The sequence below is a fragment of the Octodon degus genome, unplaced genomic scaffold, assembly GCF_000260255.1.
Source record: "Octodon degus isolate 3935 unplaced genomic scaffold, OctDeg1.0 scaffold00026, whole genome shotgun sequence".
Classification (NCBI taxonomy): Eukaryota; Metazoa; Chordata; class Mammalia; order Rodentia; family Octodontidae; genus Octodon; species Octodon degus.
Window position 1 is genome coordinate 2,924,646 of NW_004524602.1, and position 12,841 is coordinate 2,937,486.

The 12,841-nt window shown below is 44.6% G+C and overlaps 1 protein-coding gene across 1 annotated transcript in view; it reads left to right on the plus strand.

Annotated features, from left to right (window-relative positions):
* Window positions 1–3,658: 3,658 nt before the first annotated feature.
* LOC101581379 (cytochrome c oxidase subunit 5A, mitochondrial) overlaps window positions 3,659–12,841 on the plus strand; it is a 12,177-nt gene continuing 2,994 nt past the window's right edge. Inside the window, exons 1-3 of the mRNA XM_004628720.2 lie at window positions 3,659–3,861; window positions 9,870–9,986; window positions 11,673–11,794. Of these exons, the coding sequence (XP_004628777.1) occupies window positions 3,762–3,861; window positions 9,870–9,986; window positions 11,673–11,794 (339 nt within the window). The 5' untranslated portion in view covers window positions 3,659–3,761. The remainder of the gene's footprint in view (window positions 3,862–9,869; window positions 9,987–11,672; window positions 11,795–12,841) is intronic.

Sequence of the window (12,841 nt, forward strand, 5' to 3'; positions counted from 1 at the left end):
TCTCTCTCTCTCTCTCTCTCTCTCTCTCTCTCTCTCTCTCTCTCTCTCTCTCTCTCCTGGTCCCAGAGAGCAAACTCAGTTTTTTGCACTTGCCAGGCAGATCTTTGCACTGCTCAGCTATCTCCCAGCCCATCAAATTTTTGATTCTCTCATCTCCCTCTTCCAGAGTGCTGGGATTACAGGTGCATACCACCATGCCCAGCTTCAAAAATTCCCTTTGAATGTCAAGTCCCAGGCAAATCATTAGACACAGAAAAAAGATTAAAGATTGCCTCAGGTGGTGTGGTTGGGAACGATGGGGAATAACTACCATTGAACTAATTTTCTTTGTGTGGTAAAAATGTTCTAGTATTAGTGACACACCTAACGCATGCCTATAACTGTAGGACTCTGAGAGACTTAGGCAGGAGGATCACAAGTTCAAGCCCACCCTAGGCAACTTAAACATTTAGGGAGATTCTTTTCAAATTAAGAAATTTTTTTTTTGTATTTTTTTTAGGGAAGGGTCTACAGGGTATTCAGGGTCTCACAACTAGATTGGACTCATAGTGATTTTCCTGTTTACAGCCTCCCAAGTGCTGGGATTACAGGTGTGCGCCACCATGCCCAGTCTCATTGGCCATCTGATCCAACCCTAGGGGTGGGGCCGGCATGGCAGGCCTGGGGATCAAACCCCCGGCCCCTGCATCTACTTGCAGGCGCTTTAATCCACTGAGCTATTTGGCCGGCCCTAAAAAAATAAGGGGCTGGGAATGAAGATCAGTGCAAAGGCCCTGGGTTCAATCTCAAATACTACACAAAACTAAAAGCTCTGGAATTAAGCTGACTACTGCGGCACATACCTGTAATTCTAGCACTTGGGAGGCTGAAGCAGGAGGCAAAGCCTACCTTCAACTCAGAAGAAGGAAAGCAATTTCTGGAGGCATCACTTTTTCTTCCAGCACCGAGGACTGAATCCAAAGCCTCACACCCATGTACATTACTGCCCCCTCACTCCCCACCCCCACCCCACCCCCCTTTTAAAAAAATTTTGACACAATCTTGCTAAACTGCTAAATTGCCCAGGCTGGGCTTGAACTTGCAGTTCTTGTGCTTCAGCCTTCTGGAGAACTGGGATTACAGATGTGCACCACCAGGCCTGCCTAATAAGACAGGGATAAACCTTTATCTCACAATGTTATAAGGAATGGGTGGGATGGAGAATAATCGTGGCATGTGGTGGCACATCATAAATTATAGTCTGTTTTAGATTTACTGATTGATTGATTGACTGATTGCAAAGGATATTACAAGATAATTCAGGCTGACCTTGAACTCACAATATAGCCCAGATTAGCCTAAACTCCTGAGATCCTCCTTCCTCATCCTCCTCAGTGCTAAAATCACAGGCATGTGCCACTAAGCCAGTTTGATTTTGGGGTAGGTGGGTACCAGAAATCAGGACCCCGCCCTTTCCAGGAAGTTGCTGTGACACTAAGCTACATCCTTGGCCTCCCAGCTTGTTTTCTTTTTCTTTTTCTTTTTAGAATTTTATTTATCTATGTGTGTATGTGGCCAGCTCAGCCCACCAGGAGGCGGGGCTGGCTGGCATGTGGTGCTGGGGGATTGAACCACGGTCCCTGTGCTTTGCTAAGCTTGTTCTAAGTAGGTGCTTTAGACCACTGGGCCATCTCACCAGCCAGAATTACTTGTTGTTGTTGTTGTTTTTTTTTTGGCAGAACTGGGGCTTGAACTCAGGCCCTTGTGCTTATTCTACTGAGCCATCTCCCTGGCCCCCCAGCTTGTTTTCTGAGATGAGAACTTGCTTTGTGTCCCAGGCTGACCTCAGACTCAGAAGCCTCATGCATGCCTCAGCCTCTTGAGGACTTAGATTTAGGTGTGCCTGGGTATACGTATATTTTATTTATTCGTTTGTTTATTTTGAGGCAGGTTCTCACTATGTAGTTCAGGCTGGCTTGAACTAACTATGTTCTGCAGGCTGGCCTCAACTCTTGCCTCAGTCTCCTGAGTGTTGGGATTATGGGTTTGCACCATCATACGGAACAGTTATATATTAATTTTTGAGCACTTCAGAACCAATGTGAGTGACGACAGGCAAAATGGAGCACCTCTGGCAGCAGGCAGACCAGCTGCATGTAAATGCAATATACCCCGGTGACTTTCTATCTTGTACTGCTCTGAGCACATGAAGAGCCTTCAAGTTTTGGGGACCTGATGAACATTAATTGAACTGCAAAGAGATCAAAGCTTCCCTGATGTTCTTTGTTTAGTTTGGTGGGAGAAGGTGGAAGGGGCTACTTTGAAAGCTACTGTTTTTTAAATCCTTTTCCCAGCAGAGTTCATACCCCTCTAAAGTCACATGAGAGGGGGAAATACTGAGGTCCAGAAAGGAGGCCTGGCCATGCAAGAGGTACCTGAATGTCTTTCTTTCCTCAGTAATTCCAGAATAGAGAATGGGTTCCCACCCCACCCCACTATCCACGTTTTTGTTGTTTTTCTGTACTGGTGATTGAGCTCAGAACCTTCCCACTGAACTACATCTCCAATCCCTTTTGGAGAGAGGGGCTCACAAAGTTACTAAATTGCTCAAGCCTAGCTCAAACTCACCATCCTCCTGTCTCAGATTCTTAGGAATGCTGAGATTATAGGTCTGCACTTCCACACCTGGCAGCAACCTAATTTCTGAGTCTGTTTCCTTCATGTAAAAGCAATAGTTGCACCATCTTTTAATGCTTGCCTTTCTTGGGGGTGCTGGGAATGGAAATCAGGTGCTTGTACTTGTCAGTCAGGTGCTGTGTCACTGAGCTATATCCTCAGCCCAATGCTTGCCAATTTATAAGAATAATTATTACTAAAGTGCCCAGCACATAGGCAGTATTTGCCATTTGTTCTCTATTTTAGTGCCAAAGAAGGGGGAAAGAAAAAGTTATTTTTAGTAGAATTTGTCATGTTTTTAAATTTTTTTATTTTGGCCAGACATGGTGGCACATGCCTGTAATCCCAACTCCTGGGAGTTGTGAGATCCGCCTGGGCTACAAGGCCATCCTGAACTGCATAGCTAGACCCTGTCTCAAATGACCAAAAAAAAAAAAAAAAGGTAAAAATTTTTTCATTAATAGCACACAATGATCACATTCATTGTAGGGAGTGGGTACATGTACATAATACATTTTAATTCTTTTTTTTTTCTAATAGGGGTTGAGATAGGGTCTCTCTATATAGTTCAGATGACCTTGAACTAAGTATGTAGTCCAGGCTGGCCTTGAACTCTCAGCGAGCCTCCTGTTTCACCTTTCTGAACGTTGGAACAACAGGCATGGGCCACCATATTCGGCACATTTTAATTATTTATCTTTCGCTTTCCACCCCTCCTTTTTCGTCTAATTTTTTGCTGTTGTTGCTGTCACACCTATTTTGTGGTGAGACTCTCCCCTGAGGCGGACTCGAACTCCTACAAGGTCCTTTGCTAGCCTCTGCCGGTTTACTTTCCCTAATCCACCCAAGGACTCTACAACAGGCATCCAGAGGTTGGGCGGGGGGCGGAGCCGACACATTTGTCCCAATCGCGCTACCGTAGTCCGCGGGTGTCAGTTTAAAGCCTTTCCCAGCAGGCGCGAGCGCTGTGGTGGGCGTGGTTTTAGCGCCCCGCCTCTGGCACGCCCCTTGCGCCGTGCGTGCGTCCGACCCCCGCGCTCTCGGAGCGGCCCGCGAGCTCGTACCGGCTTCTCTGCAACCTCAGCCTGAGCGCCGCCATCGCCGTCATGCTGGGCGCCGGTCTCCGCCGCTGTGCGGTAGCAGCCGCAGCCCGTGCTATGCCCCGCGGCTTCCTACACCCCGCTGCGGCTCCCAGCCCCGTCGCCGGTAGGGTCCAGCCAGCGCCCGCGTGTCCTTGCCGTGACCCGGCTCCACCGTCACTCTAGGGCAGGCTGCCGGCGGCCTAACTCGCGCCAGGCGGGCGGGTGGCGGGGTCTGGGTCCCCGCATCTTGAGGACCTGGGGGCGTAGTGCTGCCTCGGCCTTCGGGCCTTGACCGCGACCCTGCGCCGACCCCTAGCCACCTGACCGTGGCGCCCTGGCGAAGGTGACATTGAGCGCCCGCCACCCCCCTCCTGCTTATGGAGGACGCTTGCGCTTCCGTGTGGGGCGCAGGACAGTAACCAGGCAGGCCCCCGTTAGCTCTGTGTCACTTTCACAGCTGGGGTAGTCGTAGGGGCGGTTGAAACGCGTCCTGATTCCTCCACGTTTAAAATGGCTCGATGTGTGTGGCTGTGTCCTGGGGTCTGGAAGGTAGCCTGATGTTGGCGGGTATTGTGGTGACCACGTTACTGTGGCGAAGATCGTGTGCCGCACACCCAGGAGTCCTCGGGTTTACAGTTAGGGAGAAAAGCTTTGTGTTCCCCCCCCCCCCATTCAGATTAGAGGCCTGGTGGAGGCGAAGTGTTAGAAATTCCAGTCTCTTATTCTCCCTTCCTCTTGTGTGTTCTGGGAGGTTTTGCGTCCTGTTCTGTACTTTGAATCAGTCACTGCGCTTGGTTTGGCCCATGGTGGTAGTGTATGCTACATTATGAAACCTAGGTTCTGTGGATGCATATTTTAACGTAAACTCAAAAAGGAACAACGATGTTTGCTGGACTATGACTATTAGTTTTAGTTAGGTGCTTTGGAGCTGGAAGACTATTTTTTGCTTCACTTAATTTTTTTTTTAGCTTCATTTAATTTGGACTTTATGTTTCATATTGTATCAGAGAACCAACCATGAGGCTGAGTGGACTTTAGAGACTGTGGAGATTGTCTTTTGAACTGGGGATTGAACTCATGCCCTTGTGCTTGCCAGGCAAGCGCTTATTCTACTGAGCTATCTCCCTGGCGCCAAAAGATTGTCTTATATAGAAGAGAACACAGGCCCACCTTTCCAACTGATTTCCTTATTAGTGGCAGAACTATTTTCTGCTTCTTAGCTATAATTGTCAGGTTTGACTCAGATTCCCAAGCTGAGTGTAATGGTACACAGTTGTAATCCCAGCACTCTGAGAGGCTGTGAAAGGGAGACCCTAAATTGGAACCCAGTCTTTGTGACGTTGTGAGACCATGTCTCAAAATAAAAAATAAAAAAAAGGGATGGTGATATAGTTGGTTGCAAAGGCCCTGGGTTCAATTCTCAGTACTGCCAGGGGAAAAAAATCTAAAGAAAAAAATTTTCGTATGTTTTATAGCTGATTTGAAGAATGCCAGAAGTAGTTCGCAAAAAGCAAAGTGTAGAGTAAGAAGGTTCTTTATTTGGGCATTTATTTTTTAAACATCCTATGTATTCTGAGTAAAATTAAACTAAAAAGGTTTTGAGGGCTCACATGCTTAATTATTTGCCACAAGGAGGCAGTATAGATTACAAGTATCGTTACGAGTAGCATCGGTTAATTTTTGTCTCGTGTCCTTGGGTGATTTACTTAACCTTAAGCCTTAGTTGTCTCTAAAATCAGGTCAATTTTAGGTAGTCATGATGTTTAAATGAAATAATATATTTTTTGACATAAATCTAATTCTGGTCATCTTGCTGGTACAAATGCTTAAATATAGCCATGCTGGGGCTGGGGAGAAGGCTTAGTAGAATAAGTGCTTGCCTGACAAGCACAAAGGCCTGAGTTCAATCCCCGGTTCTGGGGGGGGGGAAATATATATATATATATGGCCGTGCCTTTAATAATGAAATAAGGTGCAATAAATGCAGTTATTTAGGCAGTATTTTCCTGTGAACATCATAGAGCGAATTCTAGATACACAAATCTAGCCAATGTAGTCTGTGCCATACTTAGACTGTGTAGTATATTCTGTTTCACGTGTGTTCCATCATTTATCTTCTTTATGCAGCCCATAAACTGCACATACTTGCTTGTATATTAAAGATTCAGATTTGTTACGCATTTTTTGCAAGAGAAAGTGGAAAGGGGCCCTGCAAGATAGCTCAGTGGACTAAGCACAGGGACTGGGATTCGATCCCTAGCACTACATGCTACGCTGGCCTTGTCCCCGGGTGTGCTGAGCCAGCGACCAAGACTGGGCATGGTGGTGCACACCTGTGTTCCCAGCGCTGGGGAGCCTGAAAACAGGATCACTGAGTCTTGAGTGTAGTGAGACTCTGTATTAAATACATTAAAAAAAAAAAAAAAAGCCAAAAGAATTAAATTTCTTGGATGAGGCTAACTAGGAACAAAAGAGAATGTGTGAGAGATCAGCCAGGGGTAGTGGAGCGCTCCTGTAATCCCAGCACTTCAGAAGCTAAGGCAGGAGGATTGCCATGAGTTTGAGGGCAGCCGCCTAGCCTACATAGTGAATTCAAATCCAGCCTTAAACTATGATAGGAGACCCTGTCTCCAGAAAAAGCCATCTGATTTAAATAGGACTTGTAACAACGCTATCTGGATGCTAACAAGTATTGTTGTTGTTATTTATTTATTTATTTATTTTGGGATTGAACTCAGGCCTTTGTGCTTGCCAGGCAAGCGCTTATTCTACTGAGCTATCTTCCCAGCCCCAAAAAGTATTGTTATTAATAGCTTTTTAGAAATGTTCCCATTTTTCACAGTTGCTTACTTTTTCTTCCTCAGGAACCTCATAGTTGTATAAAAGCATTGAGTAATTATTTTCCAAAATAGTTGGCCTTCCATGCCTCCAAACTAGCTGGACATGCTGTACGTCAGTGAGATGGAGTGTGGGGGATGTGCCTGGTTTCCCCAGAGAAGAAAATGATGCCGGGTATGATGGCGCAAGCCTGTAATCCCAATTACTGGATAGGCTGAGGATTGCAAGGTGGATACCACTCTGGGGAATTCAGCATGACCCTGACTCAAAATAAAAAGTGCTGGGATATAATTCAATGCAGAAGCACTTGCCTAATGTGTTTGAGACCTGAGTTTGACTCCCAATGTAGAAAGAAAAGTGTTTTTTGTGTTTTGTTTTGTTTTAATAATGAGGTTGTAACTTGGCTGTCAGGAAAAAGGTGATCAAGATCATGATCTGTTTGGTCTTTTTAAAAATTTTATTTTAAGCTGTGCAGTTCAGGATGACCTTTAATTCAACTGCGTTAGCCTAAGCTACCCTCCTGCCTCAGCCTCCTGCGTGCTGAGATTACAGGCACCACACCCAGCCCAATCTGTTTGATTTAAATTTTAGTTTCTGGTCTTTTTTTATTAGGAGACAAAGCTAATATCATCTAGTCAAATATGTGTCCAGAAGTTAGCAGAAGGCACTGATAACTGTGCAACACTTCTGGGTGGAAGGAACAAGTATGTGAGACTCTGGGAAGGAAGAGGAAGTAAGCCTGCCCTTGGATCTTCCTGAGCAAGTACGCAGGAGTAGGATTACTGCGTTAGGCCGTAGCCCTGTGTCTCACTTGGCAAGAAATCTGCTAGTTATATGATTTTCTACTTAGGTGTGAACTGTTTGGTTAAGGATAACTGTAGACTTTGGAAAAGGTAGCTTACAAATTCTTATGAACACAGTGTTAGAATTTATGCTTTCTGATATATTAAAGGTATTAGTTTTGTAAGACTTGAGTCAAATACTGATAGATTGGGGCATGTGTGTAATCCTAACACTGGGGAGGCTGATGCAGGAAGATTGCTGTGAGTTCCAGGACAGCTTGGGCTACATAGTGAGTTCAAGGACATCCTGCAGTAGGTAGTCAGACCTTGTAAACAAACAAACAAACAAACAAACAAACAAAAAGAGACTTTTAAGTCAAAGTATGTTTTGTATATATAATGATTCCCATGAATAGAAGAGCCATTAAGATGATCTACTGATTGTTGGGCATGGTGGCATATGCCCATAATCCTGGAGGCTGAGGCCAGAGTATCAGTGGGAGTTCGAGGCCAGCCTGGGCTACAAAGTGAGCTGAAGGCCAACCTAAACTGCATAATGAGACCCTGTCTCAAAAAAGACCAAAAAACAAAACCCACAAAAAACGGTGATACACTGATTGATGGATGAAACAATTGATTTTGGTGCTAGGGATGAGACCCAAACCTCTTGCATGGTAAATGTTTTCTACCACAGTGTTATAGCCCAAGCCCAATTTTGGAGAATGGTTAAGACAAGATATTTTATTTGGGGGAGGGGGGTAGTTATTTTGAGACAGGGTCTTGCTATGTAGTGCAGGCTAGCTTTAAATTCACTCTGTAACTCAGGCTGGTCTCCAACTTGTGGTGATCCTCCTGATTCAGCTTTCTCAGTACTGGGACCACAGATATTTGCCACTGTACCCTGTGAATGGTATTTTTAGTTAGGAATCAATACTCTGCTATTGCAGAAATTCACACAGTGTGGAAGCATAGAAGGAAAAACAGTTTTTCCTTCCTAAGGATTACCACTGTTAACAGCTTCAAGTAAGTTACACATTGGAAGGTGTGAAACACAAACTAACCTATATGATACTTTTTATTCTATTTGCTTATCTTTGATAATTTACAAGACATCAGTGGCAGGGATGTGGCTCAGTGGTAGAGTTCTTGCCTCACATGTACAAGGCCTTGGGTCCACTGCCCTGCACCATACACACACAAAAAGGCATATAGCAGCACACAAGATCTATTTCATTTGACCTGTTGGATTTTTTTTTTTTTTTTGGTGGAACTGGGGATTGAACTCAGGCCCTTGCGCTTGCCAGGGAAGTGTTTATTCTACTGACCCATCTCCCCAGCCTCATGACCTGTTGGATTTTTAAAACTACAACATATATATTGACTTAAATCTTTATTTATTTATTTAAATTTTATTTTGTGTGTATGTGTGTGTGGCCAGCTCAGCCCACCAGGGGTCAGGGCTGGCTGGCATGTGGTGCTAGGGGATTGAACCGCGGTCCCTGTGCTTTGCTAAGCTTGTTCTAAGTAGGTGCTTTAGACCACTGAGCCATCTCACCAGCCCCTATTGACTTAAATCTTTTTTTTTTTTTAATGAAGTTTCTTTTTTTAAAAAAATTATTTATTTATTGTGTGTGTGTGGCCAGCTCAGCCCACCAGGGGCGGGGCAGGCTGACATGTGGTGCTGGGGGATTGAACCAGGGTTCCTGTGCTTTGCCGAGCTTGTTCTTAGTAGGTGCCTTAGACCACTGAGCCACCTCACCAGCCCATAAGGTTTTTTTTTTTTGATCTGAATGCCCTCAGGGGTGGTTTGGCTGGCTGGAGTGTTGTGGGGATCGAACTACAGCAACCTGAGGCTGACAGCTTTGTGGAAGCAGCCACTTAAACAACTGAGCTAAGGCCAGGCCCCCCTATTGACTTAAATCTTAATGCTGGGGTGCTTGCCTGGCAAGCGCAAAGGCCTGAGTAACACAAATTTGAGCCCAACCTGGGTAATTTAGGGCCTCAGAGAGATCCTGTCTCAGTTAGAAAAGGGCTGAGGATGGAGCTCAGTGTGAAGGCTCTCGATTCTGGCCCAGCAGAGTAAGTCCCCAGTTTATAAAGGAGTTACATTCTCTGGGAATTGTTCTTAAATCAGACTCATTTGTTTTTGTTTTTGAATTTTATTTATTTATTTGTTTATTTGTGTGTGTGTGTGTGTGTGTGTGTGTGTGTGTAGCCAGCTCAGCCCACCAGGGGGCGGGGCTGGCTGGCATGTGGTGCTGGGGGATTGAACCGCGGTCCCCGTGCTTTGTTTAGCTTAGCTTGTTCTAAGTAGGTGCTTTAGACCACTGAGCCATCTCACCAGCCCCAAATCAGACTCATTTGTGAGCCTACAAAGTGAGTCTTGTACAGTATACATGCGAAAGTCATAACTGAAATGTTCCCCAGTCAGGGACTTACTGTACTGAAAAAAAGTGGCAAAATATGTCAAGTGCTGGCTCTACGTAAAGTTACTGCTCTCTGTCCATTGCAGCTGTCCAGTCCGCTCGCTGCTATTCCCATGGGTCACATGAGACAGATGAGGAATTTGATGCTCGCTGGGTGACGTACTTCAACAAGCCAGACATAGATGCCTGGGAATTGCGTAAAGGTAACTGAAATGTAAACATATAAGTGGGTTTTTGTGTATAATATGAATTGTTTCCATGACTGTTGAGCAAAAATACTTTGAAAATATATATTGTGTGAACTTTGCAGCTTACAGATAGGAAAGTTCATAGTTCTGTAGTGTTTCCTGTGAAACAGAGTGTTAAAGTGGACCACATTGACATTTTGTGTCACAGTTCTTTGTTGTAGTGCTCTGTCCTTTGTACTATAGGGTACTTATAAGCATTTTTGGCCTTTGCCCACTAGATATACACACATACCCAGACACACACATCTGCAGTTGTGATACCAGAAATAATCTCCCAACATCACCCATTGTCCTCTGGGCAATAAGATTATCCCTCCTCTAAAACTACTGCTGCAGACACAGGGCTTGCTGGATGTCACTCGTGGTCCTGGACCTTCATGTGACCTGCTCCTCTGAGAAATGGAATGGTCTGAGTTTTTATGTTTGTTCTTGGTTGTAAATTGTTTCTCCCTGAGTATTAGTCAGCTAGAATTCGTTTTTTCTAAATTTGCAGGTGTGTATTTGACATGAATAGCACTAATGGTTACTATTCACAAGTAGTAAATATACTTAATTTATCTCAGACCAATAGTTCAGTCTCTATGACTGTGTGCTGGCATTTTTATTCACTTGTATCCTTTGTTGAAGTATTTTAAACAAAGGCAAAAAAGGAGTGCTTTAAACTCCTGCTGGAATGTAATGACTCTTTTGTTGTGGCCCTGGAAATTGTTGCCAGGTAATCTGGAGTAGAAGTAATGAAGAGGCCAGCCATTCTGCATCTCCATTAAGAGACTCTTCTGTTTATGACTGTCATTTTGCACAGGCGTGGAAGTAATTGGGCCCAGTCATTTTCTGGTTGGGTGTTTATAGTCTTTACAATAATATTGCTCTATAATAGCTCCTTAATGTTCTTGTTCGGGCTTCATTAGCTCTCTGTAGGCATTTCCCTGGTTGTTTGAGAATATTTTCTGATAGAATCTGTCTTGAAGCAGCTAAAAATGAACACTGTTAAAAAGTAAAGGGCTGAGAACATAGCTCAGCAGGATAAGCGCCTGCCTGGAAAGCACAAGATCTTGAGTTTGATGCTCATTACCACAGGGAAAAAAAAAGTTAAATACGTAATTTGAAAATGATTCTCTTGAAGAGAAATCTGCTAGTTCTTATGAAAATATTGTGTGCACTTGAGAAAACACTGGAGTTTTAGGGCTGGCCAAATAGCTCACTGGATTAAAGCGCCTGCAAGCAGTTGCAGGGGCCAGGGATTCAACCCCAGGGCCTGCAGGAGTGTGCTGAGACAGCAATTGAGACTGGGCGTGGTTGTGCACACCTGTAATCCCAGCTCTTGGGAGGCTATAAACAGACGGATCACTAGGAGTCCAATCTAGTAGTGACACCCTGAATACCCTGTAGACTCTTCCTTAAAAAAAAAAAAAAAAGCCACTGAAGTTTTTCCCAGCAGTTTGCATGGTGTTCTGTAATTTTCCACAAACTCACTGTAAAAGGGTCATTGTGGTCAGAACAGCTGTGATCTGTAAAGGCAGATTCTCATTTCATGGATAATGGAATACAAGGTGACACATCCATGATTAAGAGCATAGACATCTGCATTTTCCTTTAAATGAGGATAATCCTGTGCCCTGTCCCCTCTTTTTAATTTGACAGGGATGAATACGCTTGTTGGCTATGATCTGGTTCCAGAGCCCAAAATCATTGATGCTGCTTTGCGGGCATGCAGACGGTTAAATGATTTTGCTAGTGCTGTTCGGATCCTAGAGGTGGTTAAGGTGAGTGAAATAACAGTACTGAAATTGTTCTAAAAGTGTAGTCTTTTTGTTGTTGTCATTGTTTGAGGCAGGGTCTCACTGTGTGTTCCAGGCTGGCCTTGAGCTCATGACAATTCTTCTGCCTCAACCACCCAGATACTGGGATTACAGGTGTGCGTCACTATGCTTAGAAGTGTGTGGGTGTGGGTGTGGTTGTGGGTGTGGATGTGTCCTTTTTTTTTAATGTATGTAGTACAGGGTCTACAGGGCCTCACTACACAGATCGGGCTTACAGTGATCCTCTTGTTTTCAGCCTCCCAAGCGCTGGGTTTATAGGTGTATGCCACTATACCCAGTTGTTGGCACAGTGTGCCCTGGGAAAGAGCGGGGCCAGCACAGCATGCTAGGGATCAAAATCCAGCCCCTGCGCCTGCCTAAGCAGGTGCATTAGTCCGCTGAGCCATGTGGCCAGCCCTGTGTTTGTCTTTTTGAGACAGGGTCTTGCTATGTAGTTCAGGTTGGCCTTGAGCTTACTTTGTATGTCTAGGCTGGTCTCAAACTCACATTGATCCTCTTGCCTCAGCCTCCCAAGTGCTGGGATTATAGGACTACACCACCATGGCAGCCATATTCTGCTTTTTGAATTTGTTAAAATAACTAAGTTCTAAGTTCTTAAATATGTAGAAGGATGTTACATTGTAGTTACAGGTTTTCCAAGGCCTTAAATATGCATGAGAGCTGAATGGTTTGGTACACTCCTGTAATCTCAGACATCTGGGGGAGGCTGAGGCAAGAGGATTTGAGTTTGAGGCCAGCCTGGACGATTTAGCAAGATTTTCTTAAAAAATAAAATGGGGGGCTGGGGAGATGGCTTAGTGGAATAAGCGCTTCCCTGGCGAGCACAAAGGCCTGAGTTCAATCCCCAGTTCCGCCAAAAATAAATAAATACATAAATAAATACAATGGACTAGGGAAGTAGCTCAGGTATAGATGGCTTGCCTGGTATGCATAAGGCTCTCATAGACAGTGAACAACAATAAAAAGCAAAGCTATGTTTTTTTTTTTTTT